Raw genomic sequence first — 22,749 nt, 5'->3', positions numbered from 1 at the left:
GCAGGAAATAAATTATTCTTGTGGGAAGGTTCATTTCTTTACTGCAGTCTCATATTTTCCTCAGATTATACATAGTCATATGGAATAAAATAATACAGAATGAGTTACAGTCCCAGAAGAGGAAGTTTAAAAAGAGAGAGCATTTAGGTATAGCACAAGAGATCTTGAAATCACATACTGTGAAGACAGATACTAACCTATAAACTGGTGCTGAGGTTAATAACACATATTTATTCCAAGGCTAATTCTCACTTGAGGACCCCCTTACTTCTCCCTCCTGTGGCTCTAGTTATGAAGCATTGTTACCAAAATCTGGGAACAATTTCATCCATTCAGGTACGGTTCACTCCAGGGGTACATCTGCTCCCCTGCTTTCAAAAAAGAATGCCGCTATCGTCTCTCCTGTAAGATCCTCTTCTTTAAAAAACAGCATGATTTTGTGACTGAAACTGTTTCACATTCTGAACTGGCTGCTGTAGTAATTTTAATACTGCATTGCTTAACACGGATTAAATGAAAGCCTATTCTGTCTCTTCCTGAGATGTCTGCAACAGTCTATTTCACCTACAAACACCTATTTCAAAGGCACAGCTACTTTTGTACAGTGCAGATCATTTTTTTGTATTAATTACTAGGACAGGGTAATGATTTGCTGGGGGAAAATATTCTTAACACAGATGTGAAATGCCACCTGCTTTGACCAGCAGTGTACTGTAGTTATATTTCCATGCTGCACGGAACACTTAAGAGGAAAGAATATCATGTGTTTTTCTGCTCAGTTCAGATGTCTGGTTTTCAAAATAATATTCCTATCAGAGATGATGAACATACATGTTTATTAATGGCATATTATACTCCTCTAGACTGTTGTCTCCCTTTGAGACTATCCATGAACTTGTAGACATGATGTTGTCCTGTCTGGAAGAGCTCACTTGCAAGATCCAGTAAACTGCCTCAGAAGCCTGTTTTTGTACAGCAGCTCCAAGTACATGGCCAGCTGCACGACAGCTTTCTTGTAAAAACCACTGTCCAAAACAGTTAAAATGATACTGGAATACAAACTGGATTCAGCTGCAAACCAGAAGACATTGGACATCTTAGGTGGAATTGCAAAGCATTATTCTGATGAAAGTATTCAAAGATTATTTGATTTACTCAGTTGTGTCCCCATGGGATAGGAGGAGAATCGATGAAAATTACACCTACAGCCTTGTCACGTAGTTAGAGGGAAGAACGGGTTGAATACATGGGCTAAAACAGAGCAAATGAGTTGACCTTTTACTCTGAAGGCTTCTAATTAGTTATTCAATAGGGTTCAGTGGGATATGGGATGTAGCAAATAATATTTAACTAAAAATAGGCCAAATAAAACCACTTGTTGCATTTTGAAATGGGGCTGTGATTTGCCCAGTATTCTATATAATTTTTTCATAGGATATTGACTAGTACTGCACATTTTTAATTATTTCAAAGCCTGCTACAGAGTTCTCCGCAAAGTGACAAGTGACAGATTCTTATTTTGTCCTTGATTTCCCTGCAATAGAAACTGTCATTACAGAGCCTGAGTTTTGCCAAGCCTAATTATACACAATACAACAAACGAAATGTTCCAACTAGTCTTGAAAATGTGTTCAGACAGTTTATTTGGCTACCTCACTAAACAAACCCAACAAATTAGAACATCAGAAAAAAAAAGCTGCTAGGATATTACAGAACTTTACAGAATCGGGAGTTAGAACTTTCAAGAGAAAGAAGTGAGAAATGAAGAGGAGGAAAGAGTTTTCCCAACATTTTAAGTTAGTCATGGAACACGGGAGCAGTCATGGTAGGACTACGAAAACTAATTGGAAATATTAGCAAAAACATATAGTGGAATCACACAAATAATCCAATATTAGTTTGACTAAGACTTTTGTAGACACATTTTTAAGGCAGGCTATCTACAACCTGGATGCTCAGCTACTGACCTTTAACAATATCAACATAATTTTGATTTCTTCCACGGGCAAACTAAACTCCTCTCAGCTGGGAATGTCAGCACAGAAATTTGTCTGGAGGTTTTCTCGGGCTACAGGTCCTCATGCAGCGCTGCCCTGTACTCAAAACCAGAACTCAAGAATGAGAGTAAGCAATCACGAAAGAGCTGGTTCGTCAGTCATTGCTGATAAGGACAGCTACAGCACTGGGGCGTAGTCTGACAAGCACTTCTTAAATCATTGGTGCTGGCTAAACTAGCCAGTTCTGCTGGTTTGTGCACTTAGTCAGAAAAAACCCTTCCTCTCTTCTCTTTTGGCTGAGGCATTTTTAACCTCAGCGACTCATTGTGTGGCCCCACAAATAGTTGTAGTTCAATTGAGAAGATTATATGGAAGTGAAGGTGGAGTTTTAGAAACTATTATGAAAATAAATGCTTGCCAGATTCTGAATTTACAAACAAATGTATCTTAATACATTCCTAACAAGGCTAAATCCTGCTATGCAAAGGCTTCATGCTTAATGTCTGATCCCATTAAATTTCCCGTCAGCTGTGCAGCACATATAGTTCATGTTTCCAGAGCTGCACCTTCTTTCTGAGGAGCTACCTAATCCTCACAAGTGTTATTTTCACAACCCCTGTGTGTGTGTGTTAATTGATTATCACTGTCTTGTATTTTAAAAATGCCAAAATGATTCACCTCAGGAGTGCAAGGCAACTGCAGGATTATCCTCCCTTTTCTTCTGTGGCAGTTGCATGTCTCTGATGTATGCCTGTGATAAGCGAACAGCCTCTTACCCAGAATATGCACCTCTAAAAGTGTTTAAATCCTCTCTAGGACACAGTTCCAGCAGAGCAGTTGCTCTCATACACTTTCCCCTTCTTCCAGAAAAAGGACTCCTCCAGACTAGAGAGTAAGACAATGGGGCCACTTCTCACACCACTACCTGAGGCATCCAAGAACAGAGCAGAAGGAATTTCAAATACATTCAGTATTTTCTATTGATCCCTCAAAAGTAGAGAAGTTGACAGTGTGAATTGCTAACAGCGTGAACTGCTTTGATCCTATTCAGGGAACCATGAGTCAATGGACTGCATTGGTATTGCTGGTACTTTCTAGTTTGTCAAAACAACAACAACAACAACAAACACAACAAAGTGCTTTGTATTCTACTTCAGGTTCTAATTTTAAATACCTTAACACAAAATTAAACTTATCCTTAGTGCTTCTTAGTTCCTCTGCTACTTAAGAGTCATGGAAATTTCCTTCCACTTAAGTGTTACTCAGTGGTGCTTTCTTCCCTGAAGCTTGAGGTTAGTCTTTAGACAACTTCTTATTTTCACAGTGTTAAGATAAGGGAAGATGCAAAGCAAATTGTTCCAAGCACTTAAAAAGCTCTGCTGTCAAGAACTCTATCTTCTCTATACTGTTGGGAGTTACTGTCACACTATCTTAAGGAGTTCTGATAATGCAAATGAAAGAATAGGAGCTAAATATACAATACTCTGGTCTCATCTCTGTATTTGACTACATTTTTTTCCACCACAGCTTCACAGTGATTTAAAGACAAGCACTGCTCTGTCAGGAGCAATCAGTTCCGCATGCAGACTCCTATCTGTATTTTTCTCAGCACAGGGAGAATAATGATTTTCATATCAATAATTTGTTATTATTTTATATTATTAATTAGTATTCAATAACATACATGTTTGCAATGCAAGAAACAGATAATAAGCTCTTGAAAATGATGTTATCTATAATCCAAAATGATAGATAATTATATTGATGATCTCAGGCTTATACTTACATGCTGTTGTTGAAGCGTGGATATGGTATTCCTCTTATTTTCTAACTGTCTTTGGCCAAGTGGGGCATTTTTTTTAAACAGGACCGTGTAGCACGGCTCAGATCTATGGCAGTGCAGCTACCAAACTGTGGGAGCACACTTGTAATTTCAACAGTGTGTGTTTCTGCAGTCCAGTTTATGCTGTGAAAAAGGATAAAATAACTAAACCAAGAAAATTCCTGTGATTCTAATATGTAACCTTTACAAATGCCAAATTCAGGAAAATCTAAAGCAGAAGTTATTTCCCTAGACTAAGGGCATTTAGCTCCATCAGTATGTACTTCTAGTACATAGCTCTAGCCCCAGAGCAATTAGTGTTAGTATATTGTAAAGATATTGACTTTTTGACAAAGACAAGAGCAGCTTTATTACTCAGCTCACTTAGACTGACATTCGAGGGGACTGAAAAAGTAACATTTATTAGAGCTGTCATCGTTAGGCTGGACCAAAGGCAATCCTTTTAACTGGAAGCCATCACATAAACTAATCTATCAGTTTATACTCAGCAGAGTACGTTACAGCAGGATTTGGAGAATAACTATTTCCCAACAATGTTAAACCAAACTGTGTAAGAAGAGCCAGTAATAAATGGGTTGTAGCTAAATCAGTAAATACAATATTCAAAGTGATACTTTCCTCTTTATCAGTGGGTTGCTATTGATAGCCACTTATGAAAAAGCTTACAGGAACAAAGACAAGAATTTCTGTCCTGTAGTTCTGACTTCCATGGAAGCAAGAAACCTTTCATAACCAGAAACAGAGACACAATGAAAGCTTAACTGCTCTACAGCTGTTTTTTTTAGGTGACCTCACTTTGTTATGGCAGAGTCTATTACATGAAGGATCCACTATCTTGGCAAATGCCAGTGTAGATCAGCTTTTATGTGTGATAATTTCATTTCATTTTATTAAGTTGTATTTGCGTAAGTGGAAAATATTTTTGTCCAGAGTTTCTCTGTGGAATTATTGTATTTTGTCCTGGAAGCATCAGTTTGTACCATGTCAGGAAACATAACTTTAATGTAAGAGTCAGCAACAAAAGACAATGTTGGACATAGTCACAAACAAGGAAGGTGAAGGCTGGGGGTTGCAGCCGCTGCTCGGGGACTGGCTGCAGTGACCACGAGGTGGTAGAATTTAGGATCCTGAGAAGCGGGCAAATGGCAGGACTGACTTCAGGACCACTGACTTCAGAACAGCAGACTTAGGCTTTCTCAGAGACTGGCTTGGAAACTTCCCTTTGAGACAGCCTGAGATAGAAGACAGATCCAGGAAAGCTGTTTAATCTTTAAGAATCTCCTTCTCATTAATGCTCCCAACACACAGGAAAACAAGCGAAGAGACAGCCTGCATGAATAAACAGGGAGCTCTGAAAAAGCTAAATCCAAAAGAGGAAGCACACCTGAGGGTGGATGCAGAGATACTGTCTGAGTGTGTAAGGATGGGGTTAAGAAAGCCAAAAACCCACCCAGACTTGAATCTGGCAAGAGGTGTGACGGGCAACATGAAGACCTTGTACATCTTCAACAACAGAAGACAAGAAAAACCATACATCCACTGAGGAGTGAGTCAGGAGATCTGGTGGCAAAAGACATGGAAAAGGTCAAGATACTCAATGCCTTCTCCACTTCAATTTCTAGTGGAGAGACTGGCCTTCTAGGATCTCAGGCTCCTTACATTCATAAGAAAGACTGCATGGAAGATTCACCCTCAGTGGAGGAAGATCAGCTTTTTGGAACATTTAGACAAATCAGACATACCCAAGTCTATGGCTTACAATGACATGTGCCCATGAGTGCTGAAGGATCTGGCTGGTCTCACTGCAAGGCCACTCTTGACAATCTTTAATGGCTGAGGACTGGAAGAAAGTAAATGTCATTCTTATCATCAGGAAGGGCAAAAAACAATGACCCAAGAAACTATAGGCTTGTCAGCACAGTCTCACCTTGATCCCTAGGAAGTAGGCAGAGCAAACATTTCTGGACAATGCTTCAAAACATTAAGGACAAGAAGGTGACTGAAAGCAGTCAGCATGGATTTATGAAGAGGAAATCATGCATGCCCAACCTGACTGCCTTTTATAATAAGATGACTGGCTTAGTGGACAAGTGGAGAGTAGTGGATATTGCTGATCTTGATTTTAGCAAGACTTTCAACATTGTCTCCCATAGCATTTTCACTGATGAAATACAGGCGAGTTATATGAAAAATTAAGCTGAAAACCACCTGAGCTACTAGGCTCAAAGGTTTGTGATCAGTGCCAGAAAGTCCAGCTGGAGGCCTCTTTCTGGCAATGTATGCTAAATTTTCAGTCTGCATCCAGAACTATTTAACATCTTCATTAATTATCTGGACAATGTGCCCGCTTAATGGTGCCTCCTTTACTCTCCTCCATGCTCTTATATGCTTTAGATACTTTATGGCCTAATGATGAGGGTGCCGCCACAGCCAACTCCCCACTAGTTTTATAATTCCACATGATGTCATATGGTATGGAAAATCCCTTTGGCCAGTTTAGGTCAGCTGTCCTGGTTCTCTCCCCTCCCAGCTCCTTGTGCACGTCCAGTCCCTTCGATTGCAGGACAGTGTGAAAAGCAGAAACATTCTTCTCTCTGTGCAGCACCGCTCAGCAACAACTAAAACATCAGTGTGTTATTAACATTGTTTTTCTCCTAAAGCCAAAACATAGCATCATACCAGATACTGTGAAGAAAATCAAATCTATCCCAGCTGAAACCAGCACAACCACCACCACTACCATTATGTTCTTCACTAAAAGAGTGACTGCTCACTGTGTACGTATGTACGACCTCAGGTTTCCTAATGCATTATGTTCCTGATAACACTTGGCCTTTTGGACACTTTTTCTCCAAATCTGAAACAGCCTCAAAAAACATATAGATGGCCATATGCCAAGATGATACACAGCTTTTGAATCTGTTTAAAAACTTCTGGACAGAAGATAGAGTGCCTATCATATTTCAGATACCTCACTGAATTAAATGAGTTTATATGGATTGTTTTCTTGAATGCATGCCAAAGTTCTGGTTGCAATTTTGTGTTGTCTTGGATCTTCCTTTAAGAGCTCTGTAAAATTAATCAATTAAGACCTAAAACTTTATTCTGATACAGGTGAGAAGTATTACTTATAAGTTACTGCTGATTAAGAGAAGACATTGTGAGAATGCTCACGTTTACAGACATCAGTCACAGCCACAATCAAAACTACTATCGAGCATATGCATTCTGATCCATGACTCATTGGGTACCATTTCACTGACAATTTTATATCTGTTCTTATGAAGTTTATTTCTTCTATGATTGTCCATTGTGCTTTTCCTTCAAGAGGGTTTTACTCAAAGATAACAATATATTCAAAACCAAAAATGGTGTTTGTTTCAAAGTTAGAAAATAAATATTTATCATCTCTTGTTTATCTGCTTTTCCCTTTTTTTTTTTTTTTCTGCATTAGGTCTTAGAAATTGTTGAGAAGTTTCCCGCAGTCAGAAATGATAGAGAGGGTCGCATAAAGGACACATCCATGCTGCACCTCAGGAATATTGCTTAATAGCTTTAACCTGAAGAATATTATTGCATGGTAAAGCTTATGACAGACTACCAAACTTCTCAACAACACAGAGAGCATTTAATTTTTGTCTGATCACAATCATCTAATGCCACTGCACATTCTACAATGGAAACTCTAAGACAAATACAAAATTTTGGTATCTGTGTTACTTGTACATACCCCATAGCCTCTGGCATGGTGTTTACCATTCTAGTTTCTTGCTGTTCATCTCTGAACATAAGAGCTCGTCCACTTCTTTCTAATTCACCTTTCCTTTCCATCTGGAATGCTCCTACAGAACTTTGTACTGAAAGGACTGGAGTGCAGCTGGACATGTCATTTTTTTCTCTCATTGGAAGCACGCTGAAGACATCCATTGGGCAAAACATCACTCTATTCTATCCAGACAGGCTTGGTTACTATCCATACAAAAATGAAGTCACGGGAGAAGCATTCAATGGAGGAATCCCTCAGCTCGCACTGCTGGAAAATCATTTAAAAAAAGCCAAAGAGGATATCCAGTTCTATATTCCTTCAGATGAACAGTTTGGGTTGGCTGTCATTGACTGGGAAAATTGGAGACCTGTATGGATAAGGAACTGGGGATCAAAAGACATTTATAGGCAGGAATCTATTGAACTGGTTCAGCAGAGAGACATCAGTCTATCAGAAGCCGAAGCCAGGACTATAGCTAAAATGGAATTTGAAGCTGCAGCAAAATCTCTTATGTTGGAATCTTTAAAACTAGGCATAGCAATGAAGCCAAACCGTCTTTGGGGATACTACCTTTACCCAGACTGTTATAACTATGATTACAAACAAAACCCACATAATTATACGGGAACCTGTTTAAATATTGAAATAGCAAGAAATAATGAGCTTAATTGGTTGTGGGAGAAAAGCACAGCACTTTATCCATCTGTCTATCTTGAAACAGCTTTAAGATCGTCCAGAAATGCCCAGCTTTTTGTTCGCAACAGAGTTCGAGAAGCCATCAGAGTTTCGTATGTATCTAATTCCACTCATCCCCTTCCAGTTTTTGTATATACACGACCAGTATTCACAGATCTCTATGAGGAATATCTCTCTCAGGTGAGTGGAGTTACACCTTAAATATTTCAAATTTAAATAGAAATTACCAAGGGGCGCAAAAGATATGAATTTGTATCAGGAGAAAAGTGTCTAGATTTTGTATATAAAAAAATAAAAATCTATCAACTACGTTTGAGCAAACTGAACAGTAAGAGGTGCATTTTCAAACCTTCCTCATGATATTTATCAAATTGTGTTTTACTCTCTGAGCAGTCCTCACATGCAGGAAAATATTAGAATCCAGAGAGCATATTAAAGTACATTAATTCAGAAGAGAGAATAACCTTTTCCAAAGAGAATTAATAAAACTGGGCTGGCCTAACTTCTGCTTCTTAAAGTTAAAAGAAAAAACAGAAAATCAACTCTTTCTTTTTTTCTTACATAAGTGTTTCCTTCTCTTTGCTTTTCCCTTTGATAAATATAAGGTATATCTCTCCTGGCTTTTTTAGAAGACTGTGGAGGGGCCCTACGGGTGACTACTGTAAGATCTTCTCATACTTTGATCTCTCTCCCACTCCTCAGCCTCCAGCTGAAAAATGAGAGGTCATTCAACAATCACTTCCGTGTCCAAAATGTTAACCTTTTTCTTCTTTTGAAATTCCATAGTGCATATTAAACTAAATAATTTCTCTTGCAGGGATTCTTAAATGGTAAATTACCCTTCTTCCACTCCCAGTTATCTGAGTTTTGTGATGATATAGTTTAATTAGTTCTCCAGAATTGAAGAACTTCCTTGCCTAAGACTTTGAAGTACTGATGCAAAAAAACAAATTTGTAAAAACCAAAACAAGGACATAAGACTGCTAGTTCATTCTTTGGTTGATAAGTTTTAAAGCTAGTGAAGAAATTCTGTCCTTAGGTACGCTATGCTAGCTCTCTAAATGGCATTTCAGCATATCACATGTCTGCCAAGGATAGGCTCTGATCAAGTTCTAATCATCTTATTACAGTTCTGGCTACACTTTTTCCTGAGCATTTTTCATTTACCTGTGCTATCTTAGATACCACCAATTTGATGAACCTCCTCCAGGCCACAGGGAGAGGGAAATTAGAGGCTGTGGTCCTGGCGACTGTCTTGTGTCTGGTACCCTCCCAAATCCTGGATAGAGCACTGCTGATCATTGCTCCCAGCTCCGAGCATACCTGTGAGGAGCAGGGGGTTCTGTCAGCAGGAGCGCTGCTGAGTTCCTGGTAACTCCCTTTAAATCCTCTAACACTCACACATTGCCTTTTCATGTTGTGCCCCTCATAAAGATTTTGTTTTCCTTGTTATTTTTCTATTCATAGCCCTCTCTCATTCCAGATGGGCTTAAAGATTTTGTTAGGGCTGGCTAATCTCTCCTTAGAAAGAGAACTGAACAGAAACAAATTTCCCAGATCAATCTCTGTAAAAGGTCAGAGGCATTCTCCTGAGAAAAGAGATTCCTGTTGGTGAAAGCTCTTTTCTTGCTACTTTTCTGCTCCAGCACTTTCTCAGAACTGAAAAAAAAAAATAAATCCTACATCTGTGCTTTCTAGCTTGTGCTTCAGGCAGCATTACTGAAGTTGGTTACCACCAGCTCTGAGCAGTCAGGAGACAATACAGCAAAATAAAAGTTAAAATGGTTGGTGGAGTATATGGGCTTAACCACTGGCTCAGTTGTAAAGCCTTGTTTTTCTAACCATATACATAGGTCGCTCCAAAAGTAATGCTTCCTATTTACTTCCACAGAAACTACAACAGATGTAAAGAGCGCGATAGCACTATTTGATAGAGCAAATTCTTAGCTACAAAACACTATTTTTCAACATAGTCAGCACCAATAGTTATGCACTTACTCCAGCAATGAACAAGAGCCTGCATGCTGAGCTTGTAAGTACCTGCACCAGCAGAGGTGACCCACTGTCACTGTCACCACTGCTGAAATGCACCACCCACTGCCTCAGTGTGCTCACATCCACTGTTTGGTCTCCATAAACGCTCAGAAAGCATCAATGAATGTCAACGGGTGCCATTTTTTCTACATGGAGAAATTCAGTGACACTACTCTGCTTCACATGCACGTCCATGTCAGACACCATTTTGTCAGACTGCCCCTCTGCTGCCATCTGTCACACAGCAACAACATGTAATGGGATATTGGTGGGAAGGTTCAATCTCTGCTGCCATACCTCCAACATCTGCCTCTGATGTCATGGGCCAACATAATAAAATAAGAGGCATTACTTTCAGAGCAGCCCTTGTATACACTGGAAACAGTTGGCAATATTTTCTAGCATCACCTGCTCAACTCCATCCTGGAACAAAACAGTGTAATTGTGAGCAGAATGTTTGCATCGTGTGTAATTGCTTGCTGTTTTCATAGTAGTTATTTTGGCAATGTAATTTACTATATGGATTTTATCTTTTGCCTGTATGTTAAGGCTTACTTACGCTGGTACGATTCTTTCCTCATTTACTCTCAGGATGACCTGGTAAATACCATTGGAGAGTCTGCTGCACTGGGTGCTTCTGGAATTGTGATTTGGGGTGATATGAATTTAACACAAAGTAAGGTATGCCAGGTTAATTACTATGTGATATTTTAAAGAGCAATAAAGTGAAAAGGATACAGAAAAGGATTACAATTATTTACATCATATCTTCTACTTTAAAAGTGATGACTCCATATTGTCAGCGGATCTACTGTTTTCACTAACCAAAAACCAAGCCCATTTGAGGCTTATGAAGATTGCCACTGACTACTCGGAATAAGACTTCAATTTTTTGAACTTTTGGTGTTGGCTATGAGCAACTGCACAAACTGCATCAAGCAAAATTTCCTAGGCAGGGTTTTCACATACTTGTAAAAGAAAAACAAACAACTACATATACCTCAGATTCACTCAGATGATGTCTATAGATGTAAATATTAGCTTTATCTGTCTACTGATCTATGGTATTAAGCAAATGCCCTAAGAACACATAGCTTCAGAAACACAGAGTTCCCCAAACCTCTGGTTTGACAAGCTTATACAGCATATATGACAGCTTCATGATCAATTAGATGCTCTCTTGGTATACATTTAATGCGGCCATCTTCCCAAAATGCTTTCCATTCAAAAACGCTGTAAGAACTCCCTGCTCCTGCAGTCTAGCTACTCAGTGGAAAACTGAAGATTATCACAAGGTGATTTAACAGAAAAATTATTTGCTTAGGCTGAAGAATTGTTTTGTGAGTTGGTTTTGTTGTTTTTTTTTCCCCTCAAGATACCTTCAAAATTTTCAAAATGCATAAAAAGGAACTGATCCTTCATGTAGCTTTTTAAAATGCATCTGATCCAAAGCGCTACAGGGAATCTCACACAGATAAAATGAAAGCTTAAAGTCATCTACATTCTTCTAGAAGTGCTTTTAGTAACATCTCCAATAACCACCTAAGATAAATCTACTGTGATCCTTGAATTACACAGCAACTTCTCTGATAAATCTGCTTCCAGCAACCAGTCATAACTATTATCAAAACCTCAAGAAAAGCATTTCTAGATATCCACTACAGTACTCTTACTATAACAACAGCATTTTAGTAGTTCCTGTACTAAACTTTTCAGATATGATGCTCTTTTTACAGAACACCTGTAGGACTCTGGACAACTACCTTAGGAAGACTTTGACTCCTTACCTCATCAACGTCACAATGGCAGCCAGAATCTGCAGCCAGGTATTATGCCAAGACTCTGGTGCCTGTGCACGGAAAAAATGGAATTCCAGTGACTATCTTCACTTGAACCCAGAGAACATTGTCATTCAAATGACAAAGGATGGAAAATACACCCTGCAAGGGCAACCAGCATTTCAGGATCTGCAGACATTCGTAGAAAAATTTGACTGCCACTGTTACGCAGGGCACAACTGTGAACCTAGAGTTGATATCAATGACATCCATTACCTTCGTGCTTGTATTTCAGAAGAAATTTGCATTCAGATATCCTCAAATTCATTTTCTAATATAGACTCTTCGAAAGAAAAGAACTTGTCTAACAGAACTGTATATCCACTTGCCTCTCAGAGTAAGGTGACATTATCTACACATCCTGAAACAGAGTATTTCCAGTCTGCCACTGGAAATAATATACTGCATCTAACAACTGCAGAATATAACACTGTCACAGCTACCACTAGATATGATGTAGAAGCAAATGATACTTGTAGTTTTGGTAGTTCTACACCCTATAAGATAAATGTGTTTAATCTATTGTTTTTAATTCTAATTTTGAGAACCTTGATGTAAATGACTCACAGAAGTGAGAATATTTTTTCCTGGCTGTGTTTAATTTGCACAGAGAAATAATTTCTAGAAGGTGTACAACAGCCGCAACTCTGTGGTCTTATCTGTATCAGGTAGCCTTTTCTATTCCTTAGGTAACACTTCAGTTTGAATGTATTTCTCCAGTTTAGTTCTATAAACTACTATCTGTGCCAAAGATACACTGGTCTGTGTATACTGATTATACCTATGAAAGGAAAACTCTGCATGAGGAACGCTTTTTTTTTAATAGTTGACATTTTTAACAGTTGCATTTGAAGAACGTATTTGTTGATAATACCATTTTGTAGACTTCAAGTTAAGTCAGTTAAATCCATCTCAATCTGTGTTTCATTCTCAACAGTTAACAGGCTTAATGCTCTGTGTTCATTCCATCTGAACACTAGCTATTAAAAATATTTGGCTTAACTTTATATTGTGGAACTTTGCAACATAATGTTTCTTTGATGAATGTACCTTTTCTTTTTTTTTTCTTTTTTTTACTTTTTACAGTATCCACAAGGACACTGTGGTTCTTCTTTTAATTTAATATACCCCTAACTCTTCAAAAGTTACTAATTTTAATGTAAATATTGACTTCTAAGTAATACAACTTCATTATTCAAAATTTGAGCTGTAGCAGTTAGTCTTTCCTTCTTTCTTCTCCTCTTCTCCTCCCAAGCTCTCTCCCTTTTTCAGAAGTCCTCTTACTGGCTCTCCATTGTTTTGTCTGGCCAATACTCAAAACTCATCGGATCTGCTTCTTCAGTCCCTACTGGCGCTGGTCATTAGTCCTGGTTTCTCTGGTCAGCAAGCCCTGGAAAGTGCATACGACACTGTCTCTGTGCCATCTGGACAACAGCCTGAGCGCATAGGACATTTTCTATACTGATTATTTCCTAGTCAGTCGATTTGGTGGAAGATAGTTTGTTCTGTAGGAAAACTGAACAGTGGAGGATATGATATTGGGGATCAGGGACTCTCATTCTTCACTTCCAGTCAATTTGATCAATAATCTCAGATTTTTTTACCTGTTCTGCTCACAAAACCCCAAACTACGTCCCCTGGCATGCAGGAAGTTTTGTGCCCTGTATACTCTCTTGGTGAGAGCAGTCAGTGAGTGCCATTAACCTAGGAAGGAAAGCAGACAGCAGTTGAGAGGAAAGATAGTAACAGAGAAATATGCCTGTCTGGAGAAGAGGCTAGTGGAAGACAGACACCAAAAAGCATGTCATCCAGGACACTACAGGGAAGGCCATGGTGTGAAACCATTTTCTTTCAGCTCTGAACAGAAATAGCAAACACACAAGAACTGTGGGTTGCAATTTAAGACTTCACTGCAGATGCTCAGCTGTCATGCAGAGGCTAGGCAGCTTATGCTTTCCTTGAGAGACATGAAAGAACCTGATATATTCAGAAGAAATTCAGAGAAAATCAGTTATTCAAGTCCACAATCTGCCAATACTCACTCTGTGTAGCTACAATAGCATCTGCATAGCTACAGTAAGATTATTTTTCCTTAATATTGTTTTATTGAAGTCACATATATACGTCAGAAGAAAATCATTCCCAGTTTCACATCAGGAGTCCAGTTATGATTTCTGTATAGCCAGTTGAAGCATTCAGAAGCAACTAACTGCAGTCCATTTGATAAAATAATATTTCCAAATTATTAAGTCAGAAGCTTAATAAAAGGCTAGACTTCTAATGGGTAGAGTGGCTGCTGGCACTGATAGATTGAAAATGTCTCCATAGAGCTAGGCATGAACTGCATAAATAAATCACCATCTCCCATAGATACAACATAACAGAATGATTTATCATTTCAATATAGTAGCCCTTTACTTGCAAAAACCTAATGCCTAAATCTAGCAGAAAATGCATATTAGATCTAATGCTTTCAAATGTTCATGTTGTCAGTCATAACAGATGCGCAGAAAAATAGATGAAGACTTTAGATTTAAGAAGAAGAAACAATGTTTTATGGCTTTTGGATACCAAGTTATTAAGAGGAAGTAATGGCTTTCTCACTGCACTTACATTGTTGAGCCCACAAGTCAAAGTTACTCCTGCCATCAATGACACAAGTAGACTAAGAAGTAAAAAATATATTTGTAGCAAACCATCCAGAACAAAAGAAGCCAGCAGGTTTTGATCACTTCTGTAAAAATGTAGTTTCTTCACTCCCAACTTTTAATGGATATTTAACCGTGGGTAAACAAAAGCCATGGTACCCTTCTGCATTATTGCTGCATCTGAGGTCTCCCTGCATCATGCTGAGCTTGAGATTATCCAAGGATTTCTAAAACCTGGAAACTTCACTGGTAATGTCTTAGCATACATTGTGTGAGTTCTACTAAGTTTTGCTTTTTTCTAGCAGAACCCTTTAACGTGGCTAACACTTTCTGTTGGCATATAGAGTTTTAGTTCAAAGGCTGCATAGCTTTGTTGAGTCACGTACTGGAAAAGTTTTGTGAGGTCAGGCTTCTTTGTAAATATCTAGCTCGCTTCAAGACACTGAATTTGTATTACTTTGTGATAAGTGAGCTTGCAGCATCACAAAACCTACAAGTCTTGCCATAAACATTACTGACTATCAACCAAGTAATAGCAAGCAGAGCATTTCTTGTGAAATCCCAAGGGAAGAAGTAGGAAAGAAAAGATAAACAAGAGTTAGGACAGAGCATCCAAGACTTCCCAGTGGATGAAGAAGAAGTGAACTGCAGCAGTGAAAGAGTGAAGCAGAAGGGAATATGGACAGATCAGCCTTTCTGTACCACAGTTTTTATCTACTTGGTATTTAACATAGATGACCTTTACCCAATGCCCACTATAAAGTTAAAAGAACACAGTAACTGATATGTTAGATTAGATACATCTATCTGATCCCACCTAATTTTTTCTTGAGAGCAGCTAGGATAACAAAAGTGTAAGAAAAGTGAGGGGGAAAGCAAACCATGGCAATAAACTCTCCACAGAAATGTGTCTTCCTGAGCTCCATCATAAGTAGTTATCTCGTGCTCTGATGCATAATGCTTTACGAAGCACCTTTTGAATTTTCATTTTGAATCTGTATGTTACATACACGTATCTGAAATTCGTGCTTCAAATCCTACAAACTTCTTACCATAGTGAGATTCGTGTATACTGACATGTATAATTATTTTCCAAATACAGTATGGTGTTCTGCATTATGTTTGTCTTTCCTCTTTCTATGTCAAAGAGTCACCATGGAGTCAGCAAGAGTCTTCATGGAGTAAGGAAGGAGAAAAGGAAAAGGACAGCTACTCCTTCTATTGCTGGGGACTGCCTTATGTTCAAAGCCAAAATTGTACTCTCCTACAACAAACAAACAAACAAACACCACCTTCCATTAATTGCATTTCCTGTAATCACTGTTGTCTCTGTAGCCTTATAGTTTCAGTTTCTTATCATAGAATCATAGAATTAGCTAGGTTGGAAAAGACCTACAAAATCACCTAGTCCAACCATCCACCTACCACCAACAACCCCACTAAACCATGTCTCCCAACGCTATATATAAACGTTTCTTGAACATCTCCAGGGACGGTGACTCAACCACCTCCCTGGGCAGCCCGTTCCAGCGTCTGACCACTCTTTCAGAAAAGTAGTATTTCCTAACATCCAGCCTAAATCTCCCCTGGTGCAACTTGAAGCCATTCCCCCTCGTCCTGTCACTAGTTCCAAGAGAGAAGAGGCTGACCCCCAGCTCGCTACAACCTCCCTTCAGGTAGTTATAGAGAGCGATGAGGTCTCCCCTGAGCCTCCTCTTCTCCAGACTGAACAATCCCAGCTCCCTCAGCCACTCCTCATAAGGCCTGTGCTCCAGACCCCTCACCAGCTTTGTCGCCCTCCTCTGAACATGCTCCAGGGCCTCAATGTCTTTTTTGCAGTGAGTGGCCCAAAACTGGACACAGTACTCGAGGTGGGGCCTCACTAGGGCTGAGTACAGAGGGAGAATGACTTCCCTACTCCTACTGGCAACACTATTTCTGATCCAAGCCAGGATGCCATTGGCTTTCTTGGCCACCTGGGCACACTGCTGGCTCATGCTCAGCCGAGCGTTGACTAATACCCCTAGGTCCGTTTCCTCCATACAACTTTCCAGCCACTTTGCCCCAAGCCTGTAGCGTTGCCTGGGGTTGTTGCGGCCAAAGTGCAGGACCCGGCACTTGGTCTTGTTGAACCTCATCCCGTTGGCTTCAGCCCAGAGATCCAGCCTGTCCAGATCTCTCTGAAGGGCCTCTCTACCCCCAGGCAGATCGACACTTCCAGCCAGCTTGGTGTCGTCTGCAAACTTACTGAGGGTGCTCTCAATGCCCTCATCCAGGTCATCAATAAAGACATTGAAGAGGACAGGCCCCAGCACCGACCCCTGGGGAACACCACTCGTGACCGGTTGCCAGCTGGATTTAACTCCATTCACCACCACTCTCTGGGCCTGGCCCTCTAGCCAGCTCCTTACCCAGAAAAGGGTGTACCTGTCCAAGCCACAGGCTGCCAGTTTCTCCAGGAGAATACTGTGGGAGACAGTGTCAAAGGCTTTGCTGAAGTCTAGGTAGACCACATCAACAGCCTTTCCCTCATCCACCAGACGGGTCACTCGATCATAGAAGGAGATCAGGTTGGTCAAGCAGGACCTGCCTACACAAACCCATGCTGGCTGGGCCTGATCCCCCGGTTGTCCTGCAAATGCCGCGTGATCTCCCTCAGGACGATCTGCTCCATAACCTTCCCCGGCACCGAGGTCAGGCTGACAGGCCTGTAGTTCCCCGGATCCTCCTTACGACCCTTAATGTTCTTGTATTTTTCAAAAGATTAAATACTAGATGAGCATTTATTCACTTTGATTACCATTCATTATTTTGTACTTCCTCCTTCCAGGCAGAATTCAGGCTGGTAATACTCAGGGAATGGGGAATGCTAAACTGGGTTTGGTGAAAAGGTCTAAAAAATGAAAGACGTTCAACTGCCTTCAGTGCCCCTCTTCAGTGTGTACAAATTTTGCTAAAATTTTCATTAAAACTCTGTTCATCTGAAGAATCTGAATGTGGCTTATTGTGTTGCTTATTGTGGGACACCCAAAGATACTGGCACTTCCACAAGAAATGGCTGTTGGCTTTCAGAGAATCTGAACAGAAGTGAAACCACAGTCCAGTCCCTACCATACAGTTTCTTGCTTCTCTGTTTGAAAACTTATAATGTGCTGAGAGATTTTGAGAGATGGGCCGGTAGGACCACTTTGCAAACAACCTAGGATGTGACTAGCATCCCAAGCATCCAGGAAAATTTGTGTTAATCCTTGAGCCATACTGGAAAACACTGCTGTATATATGTAAGAGAAAAGAATTGTGTCAAAGATTTCAAGCCAGTACAATATGCACTAGACAACTCCTAGACACATACTAGATTTGTACTGGTATCTATCCATCATAATATTAATACAAGCAACAAGACAGCAGACAGTTACATAATTTTAAAACATATTCAGTTACAAAGCACCAATGAGATTTTTAAGAAGACAACTAAATTATTTCCTTCAATCATACAGAATACAAATATTTGAAAGGTTTTCACAGCCTGTTTGTGCAAGCCTTTTCACACTGGCTGAAAAGCAGTGTACAGGTGGCTAGAATGGGTTCAAAAGGTTAACTGATCTAACTTCATCCCTTGCCACTTCTAAATGTTTCCTGCGATGTAGCTATTGCAAACCCTTCTGTTTTGCTGGAAATACTCCACTGAAATATTTTTCTTTTGGAAAAATTATGTAAACATGAAGTGTTCAAGGCAATCCTCAGCTTTTGTGTCTGTCAGTCAAGGATCTAGATTTTCAGAGAACAGTTATTTTATGTGGGTGTTCTGAACCTTCAGCAGCTACTTTTCACTGTCAGCTGCACTCAGGACTGCAAAAACTTCCTGCATCTGTTTTCCCCATATCATATATGAGAAAGCAAAGGGCAGGGAGGTAAAGGACACCCATCGATATTAGCATCCCTAAGGGATTAACTTTGGATATCATTATGTTCACTGACGTGTTCCTACCATCACTATTTATTGATTACAGTTCTTCCTTGCCAGTAGTAATTAGATAACATTTTCCAGTATATGCTTGTATATCCCTTAGTTTATAACTGATAAGGTATTTATTGATTAGTAATCAGACACAAACAGACAGTATGAAGATTAATGTGAGCCACTACTTTGAATATCGAATATTTTGTTTCTGCTCCACAGTTGGACCTCAGACAATATGCGGTCACCCTTCTCTGACTTTGTTTCCATCTCAGAAAATACATTTATACAAGAGAATTTCAAGATCCTGCAGAAGAAATATGCCATATGTTGGCAATCTCCTGCTGGAGTACGCTGCTCCCGCAAGCTACTAACAGGTTGAGACATGATGATAGCTTGCCAGTGTATAGTGGTGATTTCCTGAGGCAGGCACCCATTTAAAGGGATGCTAAGGGCAGCCTGCAGTCACATAACAATAATATTAATGACACAACAAACTATGAAGCACCTTAATACTGGGTTAAACAAGTTCTTAAGGGCACTGGACTAATAATGTGCAGAAATTAGACTGCCTGTCTGTACATCCATTGCACTGTTTCAGTTTTCATGCTAAATATACCAAACATAGGTATCAAAAACAGAGTTCTTGCTCAACCTGCCCTACTCTGTCAGTCTAACAACCCATACCTAAATCCTATTTCACGTTTTTCTTCCCTGGAATGAGAAAAATTATCAAGAGGCACACTCATCTCTGAGGCTGCAGCCAGCAGAGGGCACAACTAATGCCCACGGACACCAAGGGGTGCACTACAATGCCTTCACGGAGACCTTCAAAACAGCCTTTCTCTTGTCAGCAAAGCAGCTGCTCAACTCTGGCCTACAAAGGCAAGACCAGTGTCTTAGCAATGCAGTGCCTCGGTAGCAGAAAAGATGCATAGTTTCTACTTTATTTTTTTCTCCAAAGATCTGGTATATCAGGACAAACTTGAAAATACCAGAGTGAGACATCACTTCTTTTCTTCTCTCTAAAGATTGATTTCATTCAGCTGAAGGCTTCTTTTCATTAAGATCTACAGCTGTCACTAAAAACCGTGCTTAAGATACGGACAATCTGATCTGATCTCTTTGGTAATATTCAGAACTAGGCATGTGGGTCTCCATCATCTTGTATTGATCAAATGTTTGGATCTGATGCATTCGTTCAGGTAAAAAATTTCTGTATCACCATCATCATCATTTGAAACGTAGTATCAGCTGCTATCATTTTAATAACACAAGCAAGTCTCCACAATATAGTAAGCTGCTTTATTATCACTTCACAGACAGAGAACTTGAAAAACTCACTATACCAGGTGCTATGTATTGCCACAGCGTAGCTAAACCAGTCCCAAAGTGTGTAAATCTCAATAGGCAAGACAGAAAAATGAAATATTTTATCAGCAGTTAAATGTTTCCTGGAGAGATTAAGTAGCTTGCCTAGAGTCACAGGGAATAACGAATGGTGGCCTTCTGTGTCTTGGGTCAGGCTTTCAACAGCAACAACAAATATCCTTGGAGATGCTAACTGTAACAAGGTAGTAATACTTTCACGTACAATATTCTCATACAATATCCTATCATCAAACAGTCTGTAAACTAAGGAATTGCTTGTCATAGTCCCATAGTTTGTCACAACAGTATGGGTATTGTAACAGATTTTAAATATAACAGAACTTTGAACTTGGACAAACACTCCAAGAATTTTTAATATATTACATTTTGATGAACTAAACACTGTGAAAGACTTCAGTCAGTATGTAACTGAATTAGTCTTAAAATTTAAATGCCTATCCTCAGCTGACTTTTATGAGGATACTCTTTTCCAGAATATGCTACTATATCTGTAATATATTGCTTATGTAAGCTTAACTGTGAGCCTTAAGCACTATTCCAGAATTTTACAAATTCTTGCAAAAATACTGACTGCTTTATTTTATGTGTGTTTTCCCCCACAGTAATCAGAACCACTTCACTCTCAGAAACTACTTGTACAAATAGCCTGTCTTTATTCCACACATTGTCAGCTGGGTGATACGTCGATATGGGAGAAATTCTTAGATTTTCAGTTTTGATGCTGCCAGAAACATTTAATCTAGTCATTCAAAAAAAAAAAAAATCAATAATTGCTTTGGCTGAAACAAGTTTTTAAATATAACAAGATACATAGCAGAAAAGCAAAGAACAGTGGTTTGCCTATAAATTATTTCCGGAAACACTTTTACCCATCCAGCCAGAATAAGAATAATCTATTTCCTACCCCAGCTCTTCCACTCATGTCTCCAGTGATCACCCCACTTACATTTACAGTAAACGGTAATCAGCTAGCAAACTTGTGACTACTGGCTGAGGCTAGAATGTGTATACTGAATGGCCAATTGCTGCTACCAAGAAGCAAGTAAAACAGCTGACCTCTTCTTCAATGGAGGACTTGATCAAGCGGCTCCCTTTCATCATGCTACCAAGATCTGTACCATGCCCTGAAATTGCCTGCAGACAATCACTGTTTCAGTTTTAAGAGTGACACCCACAATTCTAGCTTTAACCAGAAACACCAAAGCTTTTCATCTTTTCAGTTTGAAAATTAACTGCTCACCACTTTCTAACTTAATTCCTTACCCAAGGAAAAAAGACTCATGAAATTGTTTTGTCTTCTGGTTCTGTATGACCATCCATTTTCATAGTGTTTTTAAAACCTCAGGAGAATTTTAATTAACATGGGTTGAAGCTTTCACCTAACAAGTTTCTACAGACTTAAGAGGAGGTGGTGGCTTGAAAAGAGGGAGGAACATGAATTAGTCCCTTCTCTGAGGGAACAAGAAGCCACTATACATTCTATTGGGCCAACTAGTTGGACATAATGCATTCAGTTTGCTGAAGGCAGTTTGTCTTCGGTGTATGTATAGCTCTGGATCAGGAAGGTAGCACAGGAGACATAAAGACGAAAACGGAAGTTACTGCAGAAAAGTTTACAGTTCTTAGCTAGTTAAGAAACAAAATTCACTAGTTGTTCTGCTTAGAACACAACTCTATTTAAGAAAAATAATTAAAGTTATATATTTGTTGGTTCTTACAGATCAATTTTGCTTCTATTCTGTAAGCTCCTTCCATGACTTCCATATTGTTCATTTAGATTTATGAATCTTTAAGGCTAACACTCTACCATTTTACCTTGATCTTTGATCTAGCATGAAGGATTCAGACCTGTGGACTACCATAAAAAGAAGAAATAGAAATAAGTAAAGCAACAGCCAAATCTCTAATAAAAACTCCACAATTCAGGAAAACACTAAATTATAAAACCCTTAACTATAGTCAGACTTAGGTATGAGCAAACAATTGCTTCAGTTGCTGAAACAAATCACCAGTTTGATAATTTAGTTCATAAATATACAAAGCCATGAAAATACCATTAAAATAAGCATTAGAAATAGCAATTCCCAATGACATAAGCATGATTGTAGCAGATACAATGATTGCTCTTTCTAGCCCAGCACCTTGCCCCCGAGATGGCTGATCAACAGTAACTAGGGGATAGCTTTGAAACAAAGGGATTACCTGTATCAAGGGCAGCACCTTAGGTTAGTTGAAAAAAAAAAAAGAAAAAAAAAAGCCTCCTGTTGTTTGCTTGGGATTCACCTCTTAATAAATGTCTGTACTCCTCCAGACTTTTAATAAAAAGAAGCAGTTAAAAAACAACTCCCTAGCATTAACACTGGGAGGCAAGGCCAGCTCTCCATCCCATTTTCTTCTTCACATGTTTAATTAAGTTTTACATGGGTAAATAAGTATCTAAAAAAAAAAAAATCACAGAAATAACACCATGAGTTATTTTGGCTGTATGTACAATCAGGGCATGAAAAAACATAAAAATCTTTCACCTTTACAGCTAGCCCAGACCAGCTGCTCTTGACAGTTACGTCACCAGATCTT

At 39.3% G+C, this 22,749-nt stretch overlaps 1 protein-coding gene across 1 annotated transcript in view; it reads left to right on the top strand.

The window, feature by feature from the left end:
* The window catches only part of SPAM1 (sperm adhesion molecule 1), a 40,292-nt gene extending 24,096 nt beyond the window's left edge, over window positions 1–16,196 (top strand). Inside the window, exons 2-4 of the mRNA XM_021384786.1 lie at window positions 7,295–8,482; window positions 10,928–11,017; window positions 12,073–16,196. Of these exons, the coding sequence (XP_021240461.1) occupies window positions 7,517–8,482; window positions 10,928–11,017; window positions 12,073–12,732 (1,716 nt within the window). The 5' untranslated portion in view covers window positions 7,295–7,516 and the 3' untranslated portion in view covers window positions 12,733–16,196. The remainder of the gene's footprint in view (window positions 1–7,294; window positions 8,483–10,927; window positions 11,018–12,072) is intronic.

Source organism: Numida meleagris, chromosome 1 (genome assembly GCF_002078875.1).
Source record: "Numida meleagris isolate 19003 breed g44 Domestic line chromosome 1, NumMel1.0, whole genome shotgun sequence".
NCBI lineage: Eukaryota > Metazoa > Chordata > Aves > Galliformes > Numididae > Numida > Numida meleagris.
Note: the sequence above shows the minus strand (reverse complement) of the source record. Positions and strands in the feature narration are given on the sequence as shown.